This window comes from Musa acuminata, chromosome BXJ2-9, assembly GCF_036884655.1.
Source record: "Musa acuminata AAA Group cultivar baxijiao chromosome BXJ2-9, Cavendish_Baxijiao_AAA, whole genome shotgun sequence".
In the NCBI taxonomy this organism is placed as follows: Eukaryota; Viridiplantae; Streptophyta; class Magnoliopsida; order Zingiberales; family Musaceae; genus Musa; species Musa acuminata.
The window spans coordinates 46906590-46932500 of NC_088346.1; the positions used below are offsets into that span (position 1 = coordinate 46906590).

A 25911-nucleotide genomic window follows, 5' to 3' on the forward strand; every position below is an offset into this window, starting at 1 on the left:
TTACAAAAATGATTTGAAAGATCCAAAACTAAAAACAACAGTATTTGCTATGCTAGCAACAACATAATGGAGACAGTAAATCAATATAGATTGCATGCAAAAAAACTACATATACCAATTGTGTCACTGAGCTATTCATGAAATAAGTTATTAGATTGCAAGATGAACCAAACCACCAATCATTATTTTCTTATAGGGTTAACAAATTATATGAATTTTTTTTTGAATACAATGTTATAATTTGCTTCAGCATATCACCATCAAATTGATGGACACACTAAGATCGTAAATGGGAGTCCAAGTAACCATTGTTGATGATCATGTGTTCATTTTGGACATATTAGTCCAATTATCTGAGTTTTTTTATATGAATTTTATTGACAAATCCAGATAATCTTCATTAATTCCTTTTGAGATAGATATCAACATCGAAAACTTATTAATCTAATTTTTATTCCTCTAAAAGCTAGACTTATAGAACCTACTAAGTTCAAACACACTTGCACTAATTCACACCCTTACTGTCATTACCAATCCCAACAATTATATATTATCCCACCACTCGTTAGGTTGTATTGTATCACTCGATCAAGCAACGTACAACATGAGAGAAAATACTTCTTACTTGAATTCTCTCTCTCTCTCTCTCTCTCTCTCTCTCTCTCTCTCTCTGCGTTGTGTCTACTTAGAGTGGGATCATAGTGTATGGTCAAAAGAAATTCTCTGTATCCTTTGTATTGAAAGATGTTTCTTAAATACTTACTTTAAGATTTTTGGAGATTCTAATTATATTCAAATTAGATGAGAGAGTCTTAATTAAATTAAAATTCCTTAGTGAATTAGAGTTCATTCCTACAAATACATCTTAAATCTTGGATTTTGATTATAGAGAGGCGTAAAGAATGTTAAAAGAAATGTACTTCAGGTTTATATGAGAGGTGTAAGAGGAGGAGAGTTATATTTAGGTGAGGATAACTCAAGACCTTGTAATTTATCTCATATATTAAAAAATTTAATTTTCTCTGTAGAGAGTTGACGAACCACATTAAATCTTACATCAACTTTTTGGTATGTTCTTGATTATTTATTTTTATAATTTTTTTTTCTTCCTAATAAATGGTATTAGAGTTCAAAAGATCCAATAACTATAAATTCAATAAGTATGTCATCGGTTATTTCTACTAGCTTTACCATAAAAAAATTTGATGAAAAAAATAATTTTACCCTATGATAAAGGAGGGTGCAGGATTTTATTCAAGGAATGAACAGACACATCAGAAAAAATAAGCAACAAAGAATAGGAGAAGGTTAAAGTAATGTGAATAAGTATTATTCATTTTTGCATCATTGATAATATTATTAATAATATTTTTTTTAAATAGAAAAAAATAATTTAGTTGATTAAGTTTGATATAATTATATTTTCTTTATAATTTTTTTTTTTTTTTTATACTTGGGACTTAAAAATGGGACAAAGGAATTATAATGATATCATATTTTCTTGAATGAATGATTGAGTTGTGTGAGGCTATGAGTTTTGCTCCTATATGAGTCAAATAATATGGAGTGAGCCTAAGAACTACCTTTCTACCTTTTCCTCTTCTCTTTCTTCTAAATAGCCTATCGTCAATATCATATTATTTGATCCAATGAAGACTTATAGATTAACAAACAATCCAACATTATAAATAATTATTTTCACCGAACCTTTTTTATAAGAAAATTATGGGGATTAATTAATGAATAGGGTGATTAAGGGGAGACATATTCAAGTACTCGTTAAGATATTCGCAAGGTTGACAACTAGATTTTTAAGACATATTTCAAGTTATTATAGAAAGCATGAGGGAGGAGAGTCCTCTCACAACTAATAAATCTTTTCACGCCTATCATTTCTCGACATACTCAATACCATAAACCTCTGTAAATTTGCAACCTATCATATTGACCCTATTTAATACAATCTTGTTTATTTTCTAACAAAACAAAGCAACATGACGTGGATGTTAACATTGAAGATTTTATATCTAGCCTTATTCGTGCAATCCACAAATACCCACAAACTTATATATTTGTATATATATAATTCATAAAATTATGTGTGTAATCAATGGGTCTAACTATATATTGCTTGATGTTAAATATCTTTAGTATCTCAATTCGTATACTTTAAAAAGTTTTATTGACATTCCTATAATTATGAAAGTAAAACGATTATATCTATTTATCATAATGACGTCAATTTTTATCGATGTAAACATAAAAACAAAGGACGAAAAAATAATTTTGAAGTTCAGTGGTGAATAGTGACGATGGCTAACGATAGCGTCGCTGGCATCGATAGTGACGGATGCCGGTGTCGCTAGTGTCAGTGGTGGTGGACACCTTCCCCACCCCCCTCATCCCGGCATTGAGCGGTCGTCGCCCTCTGCCTCCTCGAACAGTTCCTCACCATTACCCCCTCTGCCTCCCCTCTTATCCTCCCCTTCTTCTCCACCCTTGCCCCCTGTGTCAAGCATGTCAACCACATTTCCCATGGCAACGTCATCACCACCCTTATTCATGCCTTCTCCTCCCTCTGCCCTGTCTTGTCTCCTGGTCCCATTTGCTTACTTGCCCTCCTCTTTGACTTCGTCATTGACTAGACCCACCATCTTGCCACCAACCTCACACTCCCCACGTCCTACTCGAGCTCAAAGCTCTTCTTCGCCGATGACATACACAGGACCTGTTCCACCCCATCCAATAGGCGACGTCACCATCTCCCACTCAATCTCCCAATTGCACTGTAGCAGGTTTAGTTGCATCTCCCCCGAGATTTGCCAAGCATTAACCGTGATGATGCAAATGTCCAAGTTTGTCGTTACCGTATAGTCCAGAGACACGAGGATTCGAGTGCGTGGGAGAAAGGTTGCGACTTGCTACAAGCATCTCACTCTATAGCTTGATAAGTTTGGCATCCACCATCGCTAGCTTATTTGTCAGGATTGTCTAGGCGATGGCCATGCCCACGTTCCTAGCACCGATCACGGATATCTTGGTGTGATGTTGAGTGGTAGACGATGATGCCGCCTGTTGGATGTGGCGAAACATGGTCATGTGGATGCCATCGATGAAGTGGAGCTCCGAACTTGAGCAAGATGAGGGAATTGTTGAGGTCGACGATGAGATGGTGGGTCCTGCTAATAAAGAAGTCGGAGAGGAGGTCATGTGAGGGAATGAGACTAGGAGATGACGACGAGGCGAATGGAGGAGAGGGCATAGATGAGAGTGATGATGAAGTTGCCATGGGAAAGGTGGCAGACGTGCTTGACACCATGGGGAAGGGTGGAGAAGAAGGGGAGGACAAGGGGATAGCATCGAGGATGTGGTCAAGGTGGAGGGCGACGACTACTCGACACCTAGGACAAGGAGGGAGGGGGAGGGGTTCGCCACCAACGATGCCAGCACGTCGTCGTCTGTTACCATCGAAGCTAGCGGCACTAGTATCCACCATTGAACTTAAAATTATTTTTTTATCATTTATTTTCATATTTATATCGATAAAAATTGATGTCATTATAATAAATAGACCTAATTGTTTCACTTTCGTAACTATATGGATACCAATGCAATTTTTTAAAGTATAAAAATCGAAATACTAAAGGTAGCTAACTATAGGGGGAAATCCATAGTTAACTCATAATTAATGATCACCTATATGTGCTCTTAGAATCAATTATATTAACATGATATTAACTATAGTATAACAACTTGTTAGACACGGATGATGATCTCGATCATAGTCTTCGATATTTGGTTATCAATATCTAATGGGCTAATTATTAATTATTCCCTGTAGTTAGTTATTCTTAACATCTTAGTTCTATTATATTAATAAAAATAAAATATTTAATTTTTTTTATATCGTTAATTCTACTAATGAAAATATTATAAGGGTTTCTCATTGAGCACGTGTTTACTACTAAGCATGTGTAGTATTTTATCTTAAGAGTCAACGAGGAGAAATTATATTAAATGATTTATTTTCGTAAGCACGGTATTGTCAATATAATTTTTAAAAATATAAAGATCAAAATATTAAAAAAATTTAATTATAAGACTAATCTATAATTAACCCATATCTAAATCAGTAAGAGATCCCTGAAAGATTGCTCGTCGAACAATAAGCGAGAACTCATCTACAAATAAAGGTTGTTGGACGAACAATAAATCTGAAATTGGACTGAATTTTGACCAAATTTGCAGGGGGTTCAACTTGGAAGACCCATCTGGTAAATCACGTGTAACACACGTGCTACAGAATCGTAGTGCTTTTTTTACTTCCAACAGCAGGCTCGAATGGTAAACCCGTCCAAACCCCTTCTTCTTGCTCGAGGGCCTTCGTCTTCGACTCCACTGCCATGTCTTCTCGGCTCGTCCGATCCCGCCTTGTCCGTCTTCTTGCGAAGCAGAGGAGCGAGCGCAGAGCTCTTAGCGTCTCCGCGGCTCCTCCCAAGGAGCCCATCGTGTCCTCGGACGCCCTCCTCAACGACCAGTCCTCTTCTCCCCCTTGCCCGCCGCCTCCCCCGTCTTCCACCGCCCGGCGATCCTGGAGCCTTCTCAAGCTTGGATCTCTCGCCGCTGTCACCGCCGCAGTCGGAACCACTGCCTACGCAACTTACGGTTTTCCCTGTTCTCCTTCCCCTCCCCTTTCCTCCCCCCGCTTTAGCCCTATTATCTTTGTTCTTTTGGTCGAATTAGAATCGATGCTCCATTTGATTCTTTTGTGCTTTGAGGGAAGGATATGAACATTGTGGAAGAAAGCCACATTAAAAATCTGAAATTTCTGTCTGTGTTTCTTTCGCTAAATTTTCGTCATTTTACGTACAGTTATATAATGCACGTAACTTACGTACAGTTACGTACAGACTAGAAAATGGTAAATTTTCATGGAGAATGCACAATTATTTATCAGAATTGCTTCGTTCAGTTATATAATGCGGACATGTGTAGTATCTGATGTCTGGATTTTACCAGGAAAATTATGTTATATGCTAAAGTTTGTTGATCGCAACTAATAAAGAGCAAAGCCAGATGTTGTTTTGCATAATCCTATTGTATGTTCGAAACGTTTATTTGTTTTCTGCATATCACTTGTTCTTGATTTTGGTTGTGTATCGTAATTTGATGAACTATTTTTTTTACTGGTTATTATATGTTATTTCCATTCCATTTTTTGCACAGCATACACGGTAGATGAGGTGGAAGAGAAGGCAAAGGTTTTGCGGGAAATGACTAAAGGCCCAGTAAGAGATGACACATCTAGTTTCCAAGTAAGTCTTATTTTTTCCCAGAAATAGGAGGAATAGTTCAAGGGAAAAAACTAAACACTTGTGCTGCGTATAATTTCCTTTAGCTAGGATCTCTCTTTGACTAAAAAGTATTTTCTGATATCCTGAATGGAGTTTGTTTGGATGTATACATCCCACAGATCTGTGTGTTCTTTTAACTTCTTGACATGGTGGAAATCATAAAGTGTGTAGTACAAGGTTATCTAAATCGATGCCATAAAAGTTTCAGGAGATGCAATTTATGGAAAAATTGGTTAGTGGTTTTATTAAAGTTCTATAGACCAAATTTATACCTTTCGTGAAATGTTTATTGTCCAGGCTAAGCACATGAATCTTCATGTTGCTTGCTTTTCATTGCATTTGGGAGTTTCTTTTAGGGTTGTTGTACTAAATCCAAGCTTTTTGTTAAATTAGATTCCACGGCAGTGAAGCTTGCACTTGATCAGAGCTCTTTTTAAAAAAATAAATTTAGTAATATTACCTAGTGTACATTTAAGTGTGTCTAATTGTTAAAAGTACTCAATTGTGGATGTAATATTGTATTTGAGCTTGTTGAAACATTTCCTTTAGTCTTTAGTGTGGGATTAAGTTTCAAGGTTGATCAAAGCAACTTTATTCTCCTATTGTTTCTTCAACAATAAATGTGAAAGAGAAGGCAAGCTTTCTCTTCCTAGATCCATTTATGTCCCATTTTTGTAGTTTAGGTGAAAGAAAACACATTGAAGTAAATTAACAGCTTAAATTAATTAGGTTTAATGTGAAAATGTAAAGCAGTGACTGCTGAAAAATATACACTCATGCCTAATTTTTAGTAAATAACTTTTAGTTAAGGACTAAAATTTTTTGGCTTTTGTCATACATCACAGATGATAGTGATAAAAATTAAATACACTGGATTCATGAGTTTTCTTGTAGTTTTGAAAGATAAAGGAAGTTACATTACTCTTTAGATGATTTCTCCAACAATTTAATCGAAAATGATTGGATTATGTTATTTGAACTCACCTTTTTTACATGAAAATGACAAAGAAAAAACAATATTTATTAGATATTTATAGTTTTGATTTCTTGTAAGAAGTTTATTCTCACATAATGTACCATCACACAGTTGGTATCACTTATTGATTGTAAAATTCTCAACAGTATGGCACCTACTTAAGAAGTTAGGGATATAAGAAGTGCATATGTGACCGTAAAGGCAATTGAATAACCTTGTTGCTTTGCTTTTTATTTTGAAGTAGAGAAGTATGACAATATAGATTTCTGTACCCCAATTAGTAGTTCACATGTAAATAAAGTTAGGCATTAGCTATGTAAGTGAGGCTATTTCTTGCCCTTTGAGGAACTTAATTAAGATATCTTAAAGGTACTGTAATATGTCATTCCATTCTGTTTAGTGAGGGTGCAAAGAGAAAAACGAGGAACTAACAGTCTCAAATAAAAGGAAGTTTGTATTACAGTGATCAACTTAACCATGTTTTAAAAGCCATGTGATGGATATTCATTCGTTTTCTGTTACTGAATTTTATTGTTTCATGATGTGCATCCCGTGTTCAATTTGGATGTTTTATTGTGATGGATCTGCCAGATTTTTTATAATAATAATTACCATTTTGCCTACATGTAGATAAGAAAATGTAATATATCTATTCCTTTGCTTTCTCTTTTGATGTTTTGGTGATAATGAACAAATATGACATTATTCTATTGTTCTTTTGCCATTGTATACTTATTGTATAATTGTATTACTTTTATGGATTAATGCCTTTGAAGAATCTGCCAGTTATTTTGCACTTAATTATTATCTCTGGTTATTTGTCAATGAATTATATTGTTAATTTAGAGTTCCTTTTCCTTTTCTTTCTTACAGAAATATAACAATTTGGTTTATTCCACAGTCATGAAAGGTAAAGGCTCTGAAGCATTTGTTGCTTAAAGCTTTAATTGCTTTTTACAAATTACAAGTTATAAATTCCTTTTCCACTAATGAAGAGTTTCATGACATTTATCCACACAGTGGAAATGTTTAGTTACCTATAAAATGGAAGTTTTTTATTTTCTAATCTTTCCTGATTGAAAGAAAATAGATATATTAGTAAGAGGGTGAGTTCAAGCTGTCTTTTAAGTAATTGATAAAACTAGCTCATTGGACATGTGGGCAATGATTTGTACAATATGAATTTTGAATCATCAGAACATATTCCTCTTATCAGACTCTATGGCTTCCAATTTTTATTAAATCCGTGGATGATTGCCCACTTGCTGTCTGCAGGTGAAGAAAGCTTGCTAGACAAGCTTTTGAGTGAGACCTATTCCTCTCCTTCGTTCCTCTTTCCTTTCTTCTTCCATACATCTCTTCTTCCTCTCCATTTCTCCTTGGACAGGCCTGGATCTTGCTATCCCTTTCTTGTGTGGTATCAGGTGAAGGATCAATTTATTTTGTGTGAATAGTATCGATGACTCATTATTATATATGTTTCTTCATTGCTATTGAATCTTGTGGACATTTAATGGCTACTTATTGTGCTCAATAGTTTTGAGATGATTAATTTTGTGGTCATGGAAATTTGCTATGTGTTATAGTCTCAGCTTTTTTTCTCCTCCTTTTCTTCTTCTTCTTCCTTAAGACGACAATGGTCTGGTTGAAATATGTTGGAATTGGTCAATTTGTCCCAGCTTGACCAAATTAGGTCAAGTCCGTCCAATTTAGGCCAAGTATAGATGAGTCAACTGGAGTTTGGTGTGTGTTGAGGTGCATCCTTTGTGCATTGACATGAGAACAAGGGCCTGTACACAAAGGTCTAGGAATTGGTAGGCTCTTTAATTATTGTACAGCTGAAATTATAATCGGTACTTTCATATTAGAAACAGGAGCTTCAACCCTATGGTTGGTAGGTAGGTAGGTCTCCTATTGATGGGTGGTTGACATGTGAGAATTGGAGGATCCAGTTGAACAAAAAACTGAGGAGATGATCCAATTGAATTTAAATACTTTATGAATTTAAATTTGGGTTGTTTGACAAGGATATAATTAAATTTACATTAGAATATTAAAATTTACTATAATTACAGCCATTAAATCATAATATTGTTTCTACAAGGATTTCCATTTTGTGGTACAAGGACGTGCCCTTATCTTTTGGGTATTGTACTGATAGTTCTATATCAGTTGGCCCAACTGTTGTGATAGGTGGCACAAGCTGAAAAAATGGTCTGTACTTGTTATAGCACAATTAGGTATAGCATGGCACTTGCCATTCTGTATTGATTATTATAATGATCTTTTTATTTTGTTTGCAATGTTTCTTTTTATTTAATTAATTTCTCAAATTTGTTTCTTGATCTAGTTGGTGCTTAGTCAATGAATTATATATATAGTTTATGCTTATTAATTCTATGTTGTTGTCTTTTGTACCTATTTGTGACCTGTTTGCTACCTTGTTAGATGTTGCTTTAATTCATTTTCTTTTATTGCAATTTTTTCTTGGAATAGTTCCTGTCAAAGCACTTGAGCTGTACCTGGATCTTAGGAGGGCAATTGAAGATCATGTTCGGGTTTGTAAATACTCATTGCTTATTATTATTAGCAATTTCATGTTGTTATAGCTGCTTCATTTAGTCGCAGTTGTGTATTTCTGTTGTTTTTAGGGATTTACTGAACCATCATCAGAGAAGCTGCTTCCTGATCTGCATCCTCAAGAACAACATGTTTTCACTCTTGTTCTAGACCTTAATGAGACTCTTGTATACTCTGACTGGAAGGTAACTTCTTTGCCATCTTCATAGATGTGTGATATAATTTTGCTTGATTTACCAAAATTATGTTGATTATAGTTTACAGATTAGGAACAAAGAAGAGGTTTGCAACTAGAAGAAATTATTACTGAACTTGCTGTAATTATCAATATTTTAAATACTGGTTATATTGGTATGTACCACCAGTATTTCCTGAATTAACTAAGCATCAATAGAAAAATGTAATACATTTCAATATATTTTTATTTTTGGGCAAATTCCTGAAAGAAGCTTCTCCTTTTATGTTTTTCTCGAGAAGTGCCCCCTGTTTCCAAAATTCCCAAATACTGTCCCTTTTTTGGCTATTACTTGGAATATTCTTTTTTCTTCCTTTTCGACCAGTCCATAGGGTAAACTGCTCCAGTTACAATGTTTTCAGTAATACTAAAAAAAATCGTAATTCAATATAAAAATATTATAACACAGTGTTTTTGTACATTTTATAAAAACATTGTGTTTATAGTGTTTTTACACTGTGTTACAATGTTTTCAAAAATACTAGGAAAATACTTAATTGCAGTATAAAAACACTTCGATGCAGTAAAAAAACACTATAACACAATGATTTTTATTACATTACAATGTTTTTCTAGTATTGCTCAAGTTACAATGTTTTTATACTGCATTATAGTGTTTTTCTAGTATTGCTGAGAACATTGTAATGCGGTGTAAAAAGGAGAGAAAAAGGAGGGAAAAGGGGTAGGTGGCTGGGAGTATTTCAGGCATTGGTAAAAAGGCACACTGTTTGGGAATTTTGGAAATGGGAGGCACTTCTTGCAAAAAAAAAAGAGCTTTTTCTGAGAATTTGTCCTTTATTTTTATTATTTTATTTACTAATACTGGATGATTCAGGTCAGTATACCATCTGGTATGCTAGTATCGTATCAGTCCGATGTCATTGAAACTGGGCCAATATTTAAGTCCTTGTATGAGATAGCTCATGTGTATACTCTCGTTGATCATGTTCACTGATAAGCCTGTTTTTTCCATAGTCTGCTTTTGATAAAACTAGGTTGTAAGCCAAGTAAGCTAATCTGGATATTTTCTGCTGCCTGTTAGTGGTGTCTACTCTTTTGGGTCTACTTTACAAATAGATAGTTTTTGTCAGGTGCTTGCTTTTGTATCTTTCTCATATGTAACATCTTTTAATTCTTTGTCCAATTCTCCAATCTAGTTATAGCCTTTGGATTATGTAAAAGCTTGGGAAGCATTCATTTTTATGCTTTAGTTCTTTCTGTTTTAAATTGATAATATTTAATTTTTTGTACCTAGTAAAGGGAATGTGCAGGTGTGTGTCAACTTCCAACTTCTAAATGAATATTCTTCCACACTCTGAAGAAAACGTATTATGACAAAAATCATGTTAAATTTTTAGTGTGATGTTAACTTTGCTTGTTGTCAAAATGATAAAAGAAAAGTATTCTTGTTGATTAGACTTATAATCCTTTTTATGAACTATATTTTTACATTGTTCACTATGTACTAGCATTTTTCTAAAATCCTTGTCAAATGTGTGTGTGTAAATGACATGAGTTGATTTTGTTTGCAAAGGATGCACAAAAAAGTTGTTTTGAACTTATTGGTTGCTCAGTTAACAATAAGGAGTTTAAATTGAAAAATGTTGCAAATCTATCATTGTTCATGTGTCCCCAGACTTGTAGCAACTTTACTCAGAGGGGAAATATGAGAGATGAGAAGGTTATAGTCATCCAGGATTATGGTCAGAATGGTGGGTATCGATTGATATTTATCAGTCTGACCAGGTTTTGGCATGCAGATTGGATGATTTCACCTAGTTTTGAAACTGGGTATACTGGCTTATATGACTACCATACTAGGCATGCCACCTAGTTTTGATGGTTAAATCTGGGAATCCCGGATGGTAAGCCTATATCACTTGGTACCCTGATCCAATCATTTTTCTATTTTTTTGACAGCTTTTTGCAACTCTAGTTTTTTCTTCTCCTTTTGACTTTCCTATCACAATCCTCTCTCTCTTTCTCTCTCTCTCTCTCGCTCTCTCTCTCTCTCTCTCTCTCTCTCTCTCTCTCTCTCTCTCTCTCTCATCCCTGTCAGCTTGAGGCCACTGCCTCTTCCTCCACCTCTGGTATGCCTCCTTTGCCTTTTCTTCTTCCTCATAAGGGATGTCTTTTCATGGTTCAAGACATTTATCAGGATTTTGGAAGCGTTAGAGAAGCTGAACTGTATTTAGAAAGTCCCATTCAGTGGTTTCATTGTCTTTTCCAGGGTATAGCTGCAGACCCTGAAAAGAATAAAGTTATTAGGGAATGGCTAGAGCCAAAATCATTTCTGGTTTTTGTAGTTTCCGCATGATAGTTTCTTTGTGTAAGAGGTTCTCTGAGGTTTTATTCTTAGTATGGCTTCTATCACTGATTCCTTGAAAGAAAGTACTTCATTGAATTCAGACACCTAGTAGAGCGTTTGTGGACATCAAGCAAAGAATGACTGAACCACCTCTCAATGGACAACATTCATTTTAGTAAGGTTTTGAAGTTGATTGGATTATTCAAGAATTGGTATTGGTGGTAATTTTAGTTAGGAGGGACATTCCATAGCCTTCTTCATGGTATGTGTGCATCCTGAATGATTCCCTAAATGCATGTATGAAACTGTGTTTTAGCCATGGGCCTTTTCTCATCCTTTAAATATTGGGTCCTAATGCTTTTGTTATTGACTTATCTTCTCATTTTAAAAAATAATAACTTTTTTGTATTAAATTAAATGGCATGCAAGACGCTCACACATGTACTTGAACTCAAGACCTATGCAACAGACCTATCAATTATGCAATAATGCACTAACCACTACAATGTCTCGACTTTGATGGTAATTTTTTTAATGCAATGGGCCTCGCCCCTTACTAAAGACCTTTCATCCTTCTTTGCTTTCTTGTATTCCTGCAGGAAGGAATGAACCAAGGTCACCTTTCAAACCTTGATTTATATACTAACTAGTTCGTTGCATGAACAATCTTCTTTCTGTTATTTTACTCTATCCATACTTGGTTGGACCAGTAAATATCAGTCGGTACATACTGGTCTAACTAGTATTTAAAACCTTGACTTGGAGTACTGAAAAGTCTTTGCATGAACAATTCTTTCTGTTATTTCTCTCTTTGTCTTCGATATTGATAGTGGGTTAGACCAGTACATACGATTTAATTCTTTGCATGAGCAGTTTTCCTTCTGTTATTTCACTTTGTTTGAGTATTTCATTCTTTCCTTGTTACATCTCCTCTTTATCATCTGTCAGGTTATTCTAGCTTTGTTTCAAATGTTTTTAAAACAATATTTTACAAGTCCTTGAATGTGAATGTGCTGCCCACTTTGAGTTAGTTGCATCTCGTTCCACTAGGTACCATTATCTATGGTATATAACTAACATGGTCATATTTTGAAGCTTGGGATCTTGAATTGGGCTGACTGCTAGCTGCTATTCATACATCACTCGGTCAAAAGCTGTAATCTTTTTAGCACCAGATTTCTTGAAGAAAACTATATAACTAGCTAAATATCTCAATGAAAATGATCTATCATGCATTATGCACAATATCTGTTTTTGTCTCTACGGATTTTACAGTTTGTCTGACCTTATAATGCTTTTCTAATTGGAAGCGTGACAGAGGTTGGAGAACATTTAAAAGACCTGGAGTTGATGCCTTCTTGGAACATCTTGCTAAGTTTTATGAAATTGTCGTGTACTCAGATCAACTGAGTATGGTAAATTGGCTTAATTTACTTTTGATAATTGGAGATTACTGGTGCCCATTCTAATAAGTGGCTGATAATATGTTTGCAGTATGTTGATCCTGTACTAGAAAGGCTGGATCAGAAAGGTTGCATTCGTTATAGACTGTCAAGAGCTGCAACAAAATATGTGAATGGAAAGCATTATCGGGTATTCAGTTTTTTAGTATCGGTTGTTACCTATTTTGGCATATTACTAAACTGTTATTATATTTGGTTGACTTAATAATATGTGAATGGTATAATCTAGATTTCTTAGGCTAAAATTATCTCAAGCAGTAAACAAGCAACACTATTATGTTGAGGGCTCTAGTTCTTTTGCTCATGACTTTTAAGTGACTGCTTTAGTTTCATAGTGATCTAAGACAGTGATTTAAATAGGTGCTCGGGCGAGGCGAGGCGAGGCCCGAGTGCCTCGTGTGTGCACCAGGTGGCGCGCTTCAATGAGGCGCCGCCTGGGCACTCACCTGAACACAGTCGCTGGGCACTTCAGGCAAGCGCTCGATTCAATTAGGTGAACCGAACCGGTTTAAGGCTGGTTCGGTTCGTAGTTTCTTACCTCAAAAGCCATGCTTCACGCCCACGCGACCCTAAGGAACCCTAGCGCTACTTTTGCCTCCGCCGCTGACGCTTTCTGTCGCTGCCTTCGTCGCAGACGCAGCGGACCGAACCTTCCTTTGTTGTCGACGGACAAGTCCGACGGCTCCCATAGCTTCCTTCCACTGTCGAGGGAGAGGACTGCAGGTTCCTTTGCCACCAGTGGATGCCCTCTGGAGCTTCCATCGCTGCTGCTACTGTTGTCCGCAGCTTTCGTCGCTGTCGTTGCTGCTGTTTGCAGCTTCCGCCGTTGCCACTGCTGCTGTTTGCAGCTTTCACTGCTGTCACTGCTACTATCCGCAGCTTCCCTCGCTGCCATTGTTGTTGCTGCTGTCCACAGCTTCCGCCGCTACCGCTGCTATCGTTCATAGTGCTGCCGCAACTATCATAAACTAATCCTTCGTCGCTATTGCTATCTCCCTCTGTTACTGTTAACATTTTTTCTCCCCCCTCTAACTTTAAGTAATATACTGTTAACAGTATTTTTAATTTAATATCATATTTTAATTTAAATAATTATATTTTTTAATTATATTATATATTTTTTTATATTTTAATATTTCAGAGAATATTTTTTTTGCCTCCTCTAACTTAAGTAATATACTGTTAACAGTATATTTTTAATTTAATATCATATTTTTATTTAAATAATTATATTATATGTTTTTTATATTTTAATATTTCAGAGCCTCTCGTTTCGCTCGGACAAGCGCCTAGTGCCTCGGGCATTTTGGGACCTTGGCGTCTTTTGGCACCTAACACTTTTTAAATCACTGATATAAGATACCTAAAGATTGGCATGTCTTTTGCCGGAGGACTATTAACAAATATACCTCGTTAGAAAAGGAGGTTGGGTAATTGGCCTCATAGATCAAAGCTACATATATGCTTTGAGATGTGATTTCTTTTTCCACCTTTGGAAGAGTTGAAAGATGATATTATTAGTGTGATAAGACAAATAGCACAAGCAATGAGTATTAGAACATTTCAACACAGGTATGTTTTATCTTGTATCAGACGTAAATAGGGGAGATTTGGTGTCATGGTAAGATTGCTTCACTGTGTGAAGGTTCCATTTCTTAAGACTTCTTTGCTGCATCTACAGTGAGATTGACATATATAAAGACCTGCCAAATATTGGTAGGACCCTCATGCAATAGGCTTCATTTTATCTATTTTGATGTGAAAGGTTAAATTTATGGTCAAGACTGATATTAAGTGGCTACATGGACAATGAAGATCTGACAGAGGTATTGAAGGAGCATAAGGATTTTCCATTTTTACAAACTTAAGGTGTCAAAGTGTATTATTGATTTACTTAGAAATACAAGGTTTAGTGAGCACTGAAAACCAACCCTGTAGATCAACTATTGGTAAGATTGCTTCACTGTGTGAAGGTTCCATTTCTTAAGACTTCTTTGCTGCATCTACAGTGAGATTGACATATATAAAGACCTGCCAAATATTGGTAGGACCCTCATGCAATAGGCTTCATTTTATCTATTTTGATGTGAAAGGTTAAATTTATGGTCAAGACTGATATTAAGTGGCTACATGGACAATGAAGATCTGACAGAGGTATTGAAGGAGCATAAGGATTTTCCATTTTTACAAACTTAAGGTGTCAAAGTGTATTATTGATTTACTTAGAAATACAAGGTTTAGTGAGCACTGAAAACCAACCCTGTAGATCAACTATTGGTAAGATTGCTTCACTGTGTGAAGGTTCCATTTCTTAAGACTTCTTTGCTGCATCTACAGTGAGATTGACATATATAAAGACCTGCCAAATATTGGTAGGACCCTCATGCAATAGGCTTCATTTTATCTATTTTGATGTGAAAGGTTAAATTTATGGTCAAGACCGATATTAAGTGGCTACATGGACAATGAAGATCTGACAGAGGTAATGAAGGAGCATAAGGATTTTCCATTTTTACAAACTTAAGGTGTCAAAGTGTATTATTGATTTACTTAGAAATACAAGGTTTAGTGAGCACTGAAAACCAACCCTGTAGATCAACTATTGGTAAGATTGCTTCACTGTGTGAAGGTTCCATTTCTTAAGACTTCTTTGCTGCATCTACAGTGAGATTGACATATATAAAGACCTGCCAAATATTGGTAGGACCCTCATGCAATAGGCTTCATTTTATCTATTTTGATGTGAAAGGTTAAATTTATGGTCAAGACCGATATTAAGTGGCTACATGGACAATGAAGATCTGACAGAGGTATTGAAGGAGCATAAGGATTTTCCATTTTTACAAACTTAAGGTGTCGAAGTGTATTATTGATTTACTTAGAAATACAAGGTTTAGTGAGCACTGAAAACCAACCCTGTAGATCAACTATTGGTAGCAGCTACAGATGGTCATTAGAGGATTTGTAAACCAAGGTTTTCTATGTGACACGGCTATTGGTATTGCTGACATAATATTGTTTGTAGTTGTTAAAATTATTCATCTTTGCTTCTTTCACTGGAATTTGCAGGACCTATCAAAGCTGAATAGAGATCCTTCACGGATACTTTATATCAGTGGGCATGCTCTAGAATCTAGCCTTCAGCCCGAGAATTGTGTACCCATTAAGCCCTGGACGCTAGAAAATGATGACACCGCACTTCTAGATCTTATTCCGTTTCTTGAATGTAAGTTACTGTATAATTGTATGATTCCATGCTGGGAAGATGTTTTCTTTTGTCATGTTGCATTGTTGCTGCCTTGACTTTGATTGAATTCTGCAATTGAAAATTTTTGCTGCAGATGTGGCTGTTCATAGACCTGCTGATATAAGACCTGTGCTTGCATCTTATCATGGCCATGATATAGCTAGCGAATTTATTGAACGCTCCAAGGAACATCAGAGGTAAGTGCTGCATTACATTTGCACTTGATCTAGACAGCAAACTGTGTAATAGTCTTGAATCGATTGACCAAGAAGCCAATTTGATGATTATGATACTTGTGAGTTATCTTTTTCCTAATCATGTTTATTGTTTTAAGTATCTAAAACCTAATGTTGCTTGTTAATTCATGTACATGTTTGGTTGAATTAAGAGTATTTGATTTAAGAAATTTGAATTTTCTTTGATGGTTTATTCCCTATAGGGTGAAGCATATTCCTATGTTCGAAAAGTCAATCTGGTAAGGTGCCATAACAAATATTGCTTGCTTGTATAATGAATGATACGCTAGTCAGTCTAGTCATAATTGGTCTTGTAGTTTGCATGAGACATCCATGAAAAGTCTCAGCAAGTTGATGATTTGACTGATGTAGGTTGAGAACTGGTTAAAAAGATTGTCAATCTTTGATCGGTAATACTTGGTAGTTGGTAGAACATAAGCCATATGGTTGTAAATGATTCAAGTGATAAACATGACTAGGTTTGATGTCAAATGTGCTCTATAATTCTATATTACTCAAATTGCTGGGTCCTTAGCATTTGGAGACACTGATTAACTGTCTTGCAGGAGGATGCAAGATCAGAAACAGCATGGCCGTTTCTGGAGGCGTTGAAGCTGATATACATAGCATGACTGTTATGACAACAGTTATGTTCACTTAATCTCTTGCAAAAATTTTGAGTATCTTTGTTCTTGTTCAGATTTAAGCACTCTGCCATGACATCTCACATTAGCCTTGTAGCAGATTGGAGGGGTGATTCTCTTCTTTCGCTTGCTCACTTAATTCTTTTTGTTTTAAGAGCTTTCTGTGTACCAGTTATAAATGCCAAGACTAAATTCCTTTGTGATCGAGTTCTTATTGTACGGATTCATAAGGCTTTTACATAATGCCTCTAGCGGTGTTGGCATTATACAATTTTCCTTTATGGACTTTAGTCATTGTAGAGAACTGTTTTGGTCTGTCGAAATAAGTGTGCTTAATACTTTCTTGTTGGCAATGAATTTCTCTCATATTATTATGACTGCTCCACTTGCTCAACTTTCAAAAGCCATCACCAAGATTTGTGTGCCTGCAAGCAGTGATCTATTGCATCAATCTGCAGAATGTATGTGCAAAATGCTGGTTATACAAATTGGAGTAATGCATGTAATGTGAAGTACTCTGCCACGACTTTATGATACTAAGATATCCTTTATACGATCTCAGGAGGACTGAATGTATTTTATTTGACTTTACTCCTGATTTTTCCTTGACATGGAAGGTTTTTCCATATTAGTGTTGACAGGGATGAACCTTAGCACCTCCTACCTCCCCTCATCATGTAAGCAACATCTAAGCGAAGGCTCTAAGCCACCTATGCCTTAAGACCACCGACGAGATGTCACATCATCTATCTTGAGTTTTCGAAGTGAGATCGTAGGAATCACTCTTCACCGATACTGCAGTCGGGAAATTAAACTTAGCTATGCATTAATGGTCGACGGCATGATTTAGCTTCACCAGTCGGATAAACGAGGAGGGGACTACACTTTGCTTGGCTCGAAGAAGCAGAGGAGGGGACTACACTTTGCTTGGCTCGAAGAAGCAAAGAAACTCGACAGAGGTGTCATCGCAACAATCCCAAATGTTGCCCCTGGGAGTATGTGCTAATGTTGCTCGCATTAAATGTTTTCACCACACCGGATAAGGAGAGCCTTGACGAAAGCTTGTTCGCTCCAGCACCCAAGTATAAAAACTATATCTTGGGCCAAGTCGGGGTAGACAAGTAGAAGAGATTATTTACTCTCTTAATTCATTATTGATACCCTTATCTTCCTCCCCCTTTGCTTTCTTGACTTAAGCATTGGAGGGGTCGAGCCTGGATGCCATCGGTGAAAGTTTACTATGTAGAGTCATCGACAAACTCCGGAAGTGTGACCAAGAAACTACCTAATGGAGGAGATCACCCAGCTCTCAGACCAAGCTTCGTCGCCCGAAGACTAAGCCACTCTTAGCATGGTGCCTCTCCCTGTAGCTTTCTTCGTCAACACCAACTCTCCACATCAGTTAGGAAGAGTGACCAGAAGGGACCTGTGCTTTCGGCAAAGAACTAATCAAGCCAACCCACTAGTCGACGGTCTCTTTGTGTTTACATTTTAGCGCTAAAAGGAGGGGAATGTCATAAGAATATTCTTCTATGACTCCCCACAACAAGCTCTCCCCTGATGGGGTCCCTCCCCTCCGAGAGTTCGATGCGTCGGAAGGCAAATCAATATCATTCTTAGGAAACCCACCATAGAAGAAGAAGGCACCTCGACGCACACTATGTCAGAGGGAAAATGTATAAGGATGGAAAGGGAACCCTTGATCTCTTTCTAGGATGAAGAAGCCAATGACAACACTTGGGACAACTTGCTGTCCATTTTGGTACGAATATCATCTACTTGGTGAAGAGAGTCATGGTCAACACTAGAATTGCCATCGACGTGCTATTTGTCAATGCCTTTCAGAAGCTCAGATTGACCAGGAGTGACCTACGCCCAATGACAACCTCCCTTACCAGGTTCACGGGAAGTTCGTTTCCCCTTTTGAGATAGTAACTCTCCATGCTACCTTTGGGGAGGAGCCCCAAGACAAGACCTATAATGCAATTATTAGTTGGCTCACCCTCAACCATTTAAGAGTGTTGGTATCGACATACCACTCGGCGATCGAGTTCCCCACCCGAGGGGAAATCGACAAAGTAAGAGGAGATCCTTAGGGATCAGGACAGTGTTGCCTCGCCACTGCACCTCAAGGCGCGGGATCCGGGGAGCCCTCAATGGATCCAAGGGACCCTAACAGATTCACCCCCTACCATGAGGCCATTGAGTAGTTGATCGAGGTTCCCCTCAATGATGTGCATCCAGACTAGATCGTCCAGATCGAGACAGACCTAGAACATTCTGGTAGAGGTATGTCAACTCACCACTTGCTTCCATCGGTTCGTCATACAAAGAGTTCCCCAAACAAGTAACACACACGCGAACATTCTGGCCAAGTTATCTTTTGTTGAATCCCATATTTTAATGATTAAAATCAATTGATGAGTTTATAGACTAATAAACATTTGAGATAAGTGACACAGGAGAAACTTCAATCATGAACTTGAACTATCGAAAGACAAATTGTTGAAGCAGGAGAATCATACGTTAGGCCAGAGAATATCATGTTAGAGATTGGACGTCGGGCCGGAGGATTGGTCGACGTGTCGAAAGATGGACTTCGTGCCATGAGTTCGGGCATCGGGTCAGAAAGATCAGGTATTGCACAAAGAAGATCGGATGTTATGGGAGGTCAACATGCCAAAGGAAAGGACGATGCGTTGGAGGTTTAGACGAAATACCAAATAAACATATGACATGTCAGACAACATGCTGAAGGCTTCATGATTATAATTAGAGTTGTTGAGTCTTAATTGAAGTTGTTTAGAGTTTAATTGAGTTAGTTTATGGGTGTAACCATGCCAACTTGATTATGAATCTATTGGGCCTGAACTAGGGCTGAATTGAGCCTATTGAAAGGCCAATTCAGTGACCTGGGGTTGGGCTGGGTGGTGGTACCGCCAGGCCCAAGCGATGGTACTATTAAGAGCTCGAGTTCCTAAGTTGTCAGGTGATAGTACCTCTCAAGCAAGCGGTAGTTCTACCCAAGCAAGAGATGGTACTGCTAGAGCCCAGGTTCCCAAGTTTTGTCAGGCAATAGTACCACCCAACGTAGGTGGTAGTATTGTCATACCTTGGAAACCAAGGTGATTTAAATTTTTGGCTTCATTTTTTAAACCATTTGGGGTCTATAAATACCCCACTCATGCTTGCTTAATGAAGCAAGAAAGGAGTAAGAATTCTCGAGGATAAAAGTGTTGTAAAACTCTCTTGAAAAGTGTTGAGTCTCTTCCTCCTTGAGTTTAGAGAATATACTAAGGAGGTATGATGTTTTTTATAAAAGAGGGGTGTGAAGGTTCTCTCCTAAGCTTGTGAAAAGGAGAAATAATTGTAATAAGGGTAGTTGATCTTCGTCCTTTGAAAAGAAGATCAGTAGTGAAAGTCGATAGCCTCGAGGGAAGAGGAATCAAGAGTAGACATAGGTTAGGACAACTGAACCACAATTTAGCCTTGAGAGAAAAAGAATCGAGAGTGGATGCAGGTCAGAACAACCGAACCACTATAAATCAGTTTGCATTTCTCTTTATACTTTTTCTTGCTATTACTAACTAATTTAGTTACTCACTACGCTTCCTCACAGTCTAAGTTAAACGCATTTCTGATACGGATTTATTGATCAAACTTTTAAATTAGAATTTTATTTTGAAAGCACTAATTCACCACCGCCCTCCCCCCCTCCCCCCTCCCTCGTTAGTGTCTTTACGATCCTAACAACTTCTGCACAACCTAGCACAAGAAATTGCCCAATGGTGCATACCCTAACAACCAAAACCATCGAAAAGAATGACATAGGCAACTCGGAGATGAAAAAACAACTAGATGGACGAAATCCTGCATTACCAATAGGAAGGGGCACTACGTGACGACCCTGTTGTGACGCAAAGGCTACGACGTATCCAGGCTCGATACTGTGTCCTGAATGGACGATTGTATTGACGAACATATAGCCAACCCCTCCTACAATACCTATTTTTGAAAGAGTTCAATAGAGTTTTGGTTGAGGTGCATATCGGGGAACATATCGGGGGACATACCCTAGCTTTCAAAGTGCTCTAACTATGGCACTACTGGCCGACCATGCAAAAAGATGATGCGACCTACATATAAAGGTGCTCAGAATGCTAAAGGCACTCACGATCCAACACCATCCCATAGTCCACTGAGCCTCATCGACATGGCATAGCCATTTTGCGCAATGGGGAATGGATGTTAGAACCCTTGCAGATTCTAAACTTGGGGTTGATCTCTTTAGGGGATCGGCCTCCTTAGAACTCTATAGGGGTTTCTCCCTCCAAGTTGCTGCTCAAAGGCTGCAGAAAAGATTCATCTATTGCTTAAGAAAAGAGAAGGAATACATGGCTATTTATAGGGCTTCTAAACCCTAACTCATAATAGGACTCCTACTTAAGACTCTTACTTCTAACCAACTCCTAATAGAACTCCTACTCAAGACTCCTATTCCCTTACAACTCCTAATTCTTCTCTAAGAAAAAACCTCCTACATGAATGCCCCTCACAATTAGGACTCTCCTAGCTAGAGTCCTAACAGAATGTCCCTCTCAATTAGGACTCTCCTAGCTAGAGTCCTAACATTTTTACATGAATGTCCCTCTCAATTAGGACTCTCCAAGCTAGAGTCCTAACATACCCGCCCTCTTCAAATCAGCCTTGTCCTCGAGGCTGATGATTCATGAATTCTAGGAATTTGATCTTCAAGTCGTCATAGTTCTCCCAAGTGGCATCTTCTTTTGGTAGGTTCGCCCACTGTATTAGCACTTCATTAGTGGGTCATCGTCGTCGAGTCACGATCCGTCGATCAATAATGGCATTTAACTGGGTCTGGAGTTCTCTTTGGGTAGTCATATTTGGTGGGTGGCTTTGGGCTGTCTCCAAGCACCCTGCATATAGAATAACTTTGTCCAAAATCTGCTATTGAAGATGCAAGTAGAATTTGTCACAAGCACAATGCGTCCCTTATAGTGTAATTCTTTTGAGTCCCAATTGTAATGAGCCATGGGGCTTGGTGCTTTCTCCAATTTTTTTATAATCTTACTAGTATCTGAATCTTCCTGCCATTCCATCTTAATATCCTCAAGGAACTCGCTGGTCGAAAGTGAAACGGTCGAAACTTCAACTTGCTCGGGTAGCTGCGAAAGCGCATCTGCAAGAACATTCTCTTTCCCCTTTTTGTAAGTTATTTCAAAATCAAATCCAAGAAGTTTTGTTACCCATTTTTGCTGCTCGGGGGAAGATATCTTCTGCTCCAAGAGATATTTTAGGCTTTTATGGTCGGTCTTGATTTGAAAATATCGCCTGATCAAGTACAATCTCCACCTCGTTGCTGCGCGCACAATGGCGAGCATCTCCTTATCATATGTTGATATATTTTGATCGGAGGGAGATAATGCCTTGCTAGTGTATGCGAGTGGTCGATCACCTTGCATGAGAATGACTCCAATTCTGACTCCAGATGTGTCGGCCTCAATAATGAAGGGTCGATTGAAATATGGTAGTGTTAGCACCGGCGTCGTCGTCATGGCTGCCTTAAGTTTGTCGAAGGCAGCGAAGGCTCTGTCCAACCATTGGAAGACATCTTTTCCTAGTAAGGAAGTAAGTGGTGCACTGATCTTTCCATAGTCTTTCACGAACTTGCGGTAGTAGCTTGTTAAACCCAGAAAGTCATGTAGCAATTTTATGTTTCTCGAGGTCGGCCAGTTTTGTATTGCTCCAATTTTGAAGGGGTCCACTGCCACACCTTCCTCTGATATGATATGCCCAAGATATTCCACCTTTTGTTGAATAAAGCAAAAATTCGTGGTTGTTGTGTGTTCAAAAGGTGGTTTTCCGTATGTCTTCTTCGTATGCTCGTATTTGATGATACTCGGATCAAAAGTCCAGCTTTGTAAAGATTTGTGCTCCCTTTCATCTAGCAATTCATCTACTATTGGAATAAAGTATTTGTCCTTGATGATTATGCCATTGAGAGCTCGGTAATCAACACATATTCGCCTTGTTCCGTCCTTCTTGCGTACAAGTAGCACCAGCGAAGAGTAGATGTTGCAACTTGGCCGAATAACTCCTGTTTCGAGCATCTCTTTTATAATCCTTTCTATTTCATCCTTCTAGAGATGTGGATACTGATATGGCTGAGCATTTGCTGAAGATTTGCCTGGAAGAATCATTATACAATGATCATGCCGACAGGTAAGAGGTAGGTTGCGCAGTTCGTCAAATATATTTAAAAATTCAGTAAGCAAAGGAAGTAGATTTGGATCTTCAAATTCTGTTGGCTCTCCCTTAGTTTGCTGCTCAAGTTGTACCAAAAAGCCGCTGCATGCTTTATGCAAAACATTCTCCATTTGTTGTGTGCAAATCATTTTTATGTCGCCCCCACATTTCCCGTGCAATGTCACCTGTTTCTCCTTGCTGTAAAATTTCATAATTAGTTTCATAAAATTCCAAGAAATATCACCTAATGTCGTCAACCATTTAATTCTGAGCATGGCCTCATGATTGTTAAGAGGGAGAAGGAAGAAATCTGCAATTATCTCTTGGTCCTGCAGCAATAGTTTCTCCTGCAAGCGCCTATGATCACAATTCAAAATCCGTCCGTCGGTGACCTTAACATCAAACCTGCAGCGATTCTCGATAGGTAATGATATCCGAACAGCAAGCTTACTATTTAGGAAGTTAGTAGTACTGCCCGTGTCGATGAGAACAGTGATTGGTTGTTGTTTGAGAAGGCCTCCAATTTTCATCGTTTGCGGGTTTGAGTAGCTAGCTAGTGTATGTACCGTAACTTCGGTCGGTTGTGGCTCTTCTTCTGCATCTTCTTCTTCATGTTCAAGGCTCTCTTTTGAATGTTCGATGACATCTTCTTCTATCGGTTCAATCATAAGAAGTCCCCCTTTACTACAGCGATGCTCACGGCTCCACGGCTCGTCACATTGCCAACATAACCCCTTCGCATATCGCTCCCGAAGCTCTTCTCTTGTTAACCTCTTTAGTGTAGGGACTTGGTCGATAGTAGGGGGCGCTAAGGGCTTCAATATTATTGGTTGAGGAGAGACCCTAGTCCTCTGAGCTTCATGGTTCAATTGCTCCTCTTGATGTCGTACAAAAGAGATGGCTGCCATAAGCGTATACGGTTGTCGCGCTTTAACTTCTCCTCGGATCTCCGGCTTCAAGCCCTCAATGAAGATCCACAATAGTTATTTTTGAGACCAATCATGAGTTTGATTAGATAACCTTTCAAACCTGGTTTGGTACTCCTGAATGGTGGAGGTTTGTTGGATCTTTGCTAGTTGTTCGTCAATATTCTCGTAATCGGTTAGTCTGAAGCGAATCAGTAGTCCTTCTTTGAATTGTCGCCATGAAAGGACTCCATAAGTATGTTCAAACCAGTCAAACCACTGTATAGCATCCCCTTCAAGATGTATAGCTGCAATTTTCACCATAGATACATCCGCGGTTTTCTGGTACCGAAAATATCGCTCCGCGCGCGAGATCCAACCAATCGGGTCTCCTTCTTCCCATCTAGGGAAGTCCACTCTCATGCATGGATAGTTGGGGTTGGTCATAGAGCTTCCCCTCTCTTGGAAGTCATATCTTTGGGGTTGGTGTGATTGGGCAAAGCTCTCTCCTTGATGTGATTTCTTCGGGCTTAGTGGTCGGCCCAATCTGAGTTCGGTAAAGAGCATCCGAATCTTATCCTCCATTCATGCCTCCAAGGCTTCGAATTTAGCATTGATTACCTCCTTAGATGCCATAATATATGCCTCCAAATCTATGATGTTAAGATCTCTCTTTTGTTGTTAGGTTAAAGGCATGTATAGGTTGAGAGAAGTGATGGTCAAAAGGGTTGATAGATTGGTGGATGTAGGCTACGATTTAGGCTTGTTTTGTGGTTGTTTTGGGTGCAGTTTGAGGGTGTGGTTTGGTAGAGTTTTAGGGCTGTGGATGAAAGTTTTGGATCTGTGGTAGATGGTAGCAAAGGTTTGACAGAAATCCGTGGAAGTTACAGCAAGTATGTGCTGTCTTGTAAGAGTAGAATTGTCGTCGAAGAAACAATCGGTTTCTCGACGTAATTTCCACCAAAAACTTGAGAGAATTGAGGAGGGAATTGATAGCAAAATCACAGTTTATATGACAGCAATGATATCTAATTTAATCAAGAAAATTTCAGCAGTATAACAGCAAGGAAATTGGTGCAAGTTGCAATTGCAGAATTATCGTCGAAAAATTTCAGCGGGTTACGATGAAAATTTGCAGCAATATAAAATCGTTTTTAGAGATGAATTTCTTAATAGATTAATCTTAGATGGAAGCCAAGATGATCTATGAAGTGTATAAGAAATTTCATTCAAAAAAGATTGCAAATAGATGGGTTAAGGCAACGATATGCAGCTGAAATTTTCTGCAGCATAGATTTTCAAGTGCAGCAGATTGGACATAAAAGATCAGTAGTTTATATTGCGAATTTTTCAATGAAACCAAAGGGAAATCTACTGTTAGGAAGTGTCAAAGATGTCATAAAAATTTCGTAGAAATTTGGATAGAAAAAGCACAGTAGCAAGATCAAACAGATGGTGCTATGCGGCTTGAATTCTGCAATTCAAGTGCAGCAGATTGGACATAAAAGATCAGTAGTTTATATTGAGAATTTTTTGATGAAACCAAAGGGAAATCTACTGTTAAGAAGTGTCAAAGATGTCATAAAAATTTCGTAGAAATTTGGATAGAAAAAGCATAGTAGCAAGATCAAACAGATGGTGCTATGCGGCTGGAATTCTGCAATGTATCTTTCGTCGTAGAGATGAAAACTTTGTG

At 37.9% G+C, this 25911-nt stretch overlaps 1 protein-coding gene across 1 annotated transcript; it reads left to right on the forward strand.

The window, feature by feature from the left end:
• Positions 1–4348: 4348 nt before the first annotated feature.
• Positions 4349–17420, forward strand: LOC135585967 (mitochondrial import inner membrane translocase subunit TIM50-like). The gene is made up of 10 exons (XM_065126934.1): positions 4349–4665; positions 5227–5315; positions 7204–7240; positions 8827–8888; positions 8982–9095; positions 12764–12868; positions 12948–13046; positions 15986–16142; positions 16258–16360; positions 16966–17420. Exons 1-10 carry the CDS (start codon positions 4404–4406, stop codon positions 17009–17011), a joined length of 1074 nt encoding a protein of 357 aa, XP_064983006.1. The 5' UTR covers positions 4349–4403; the 3' UTR covers positions 17012–17420.
• The last annotated feature ends 8491 nt before the right edge of the window (positions 17421–25911 follow it).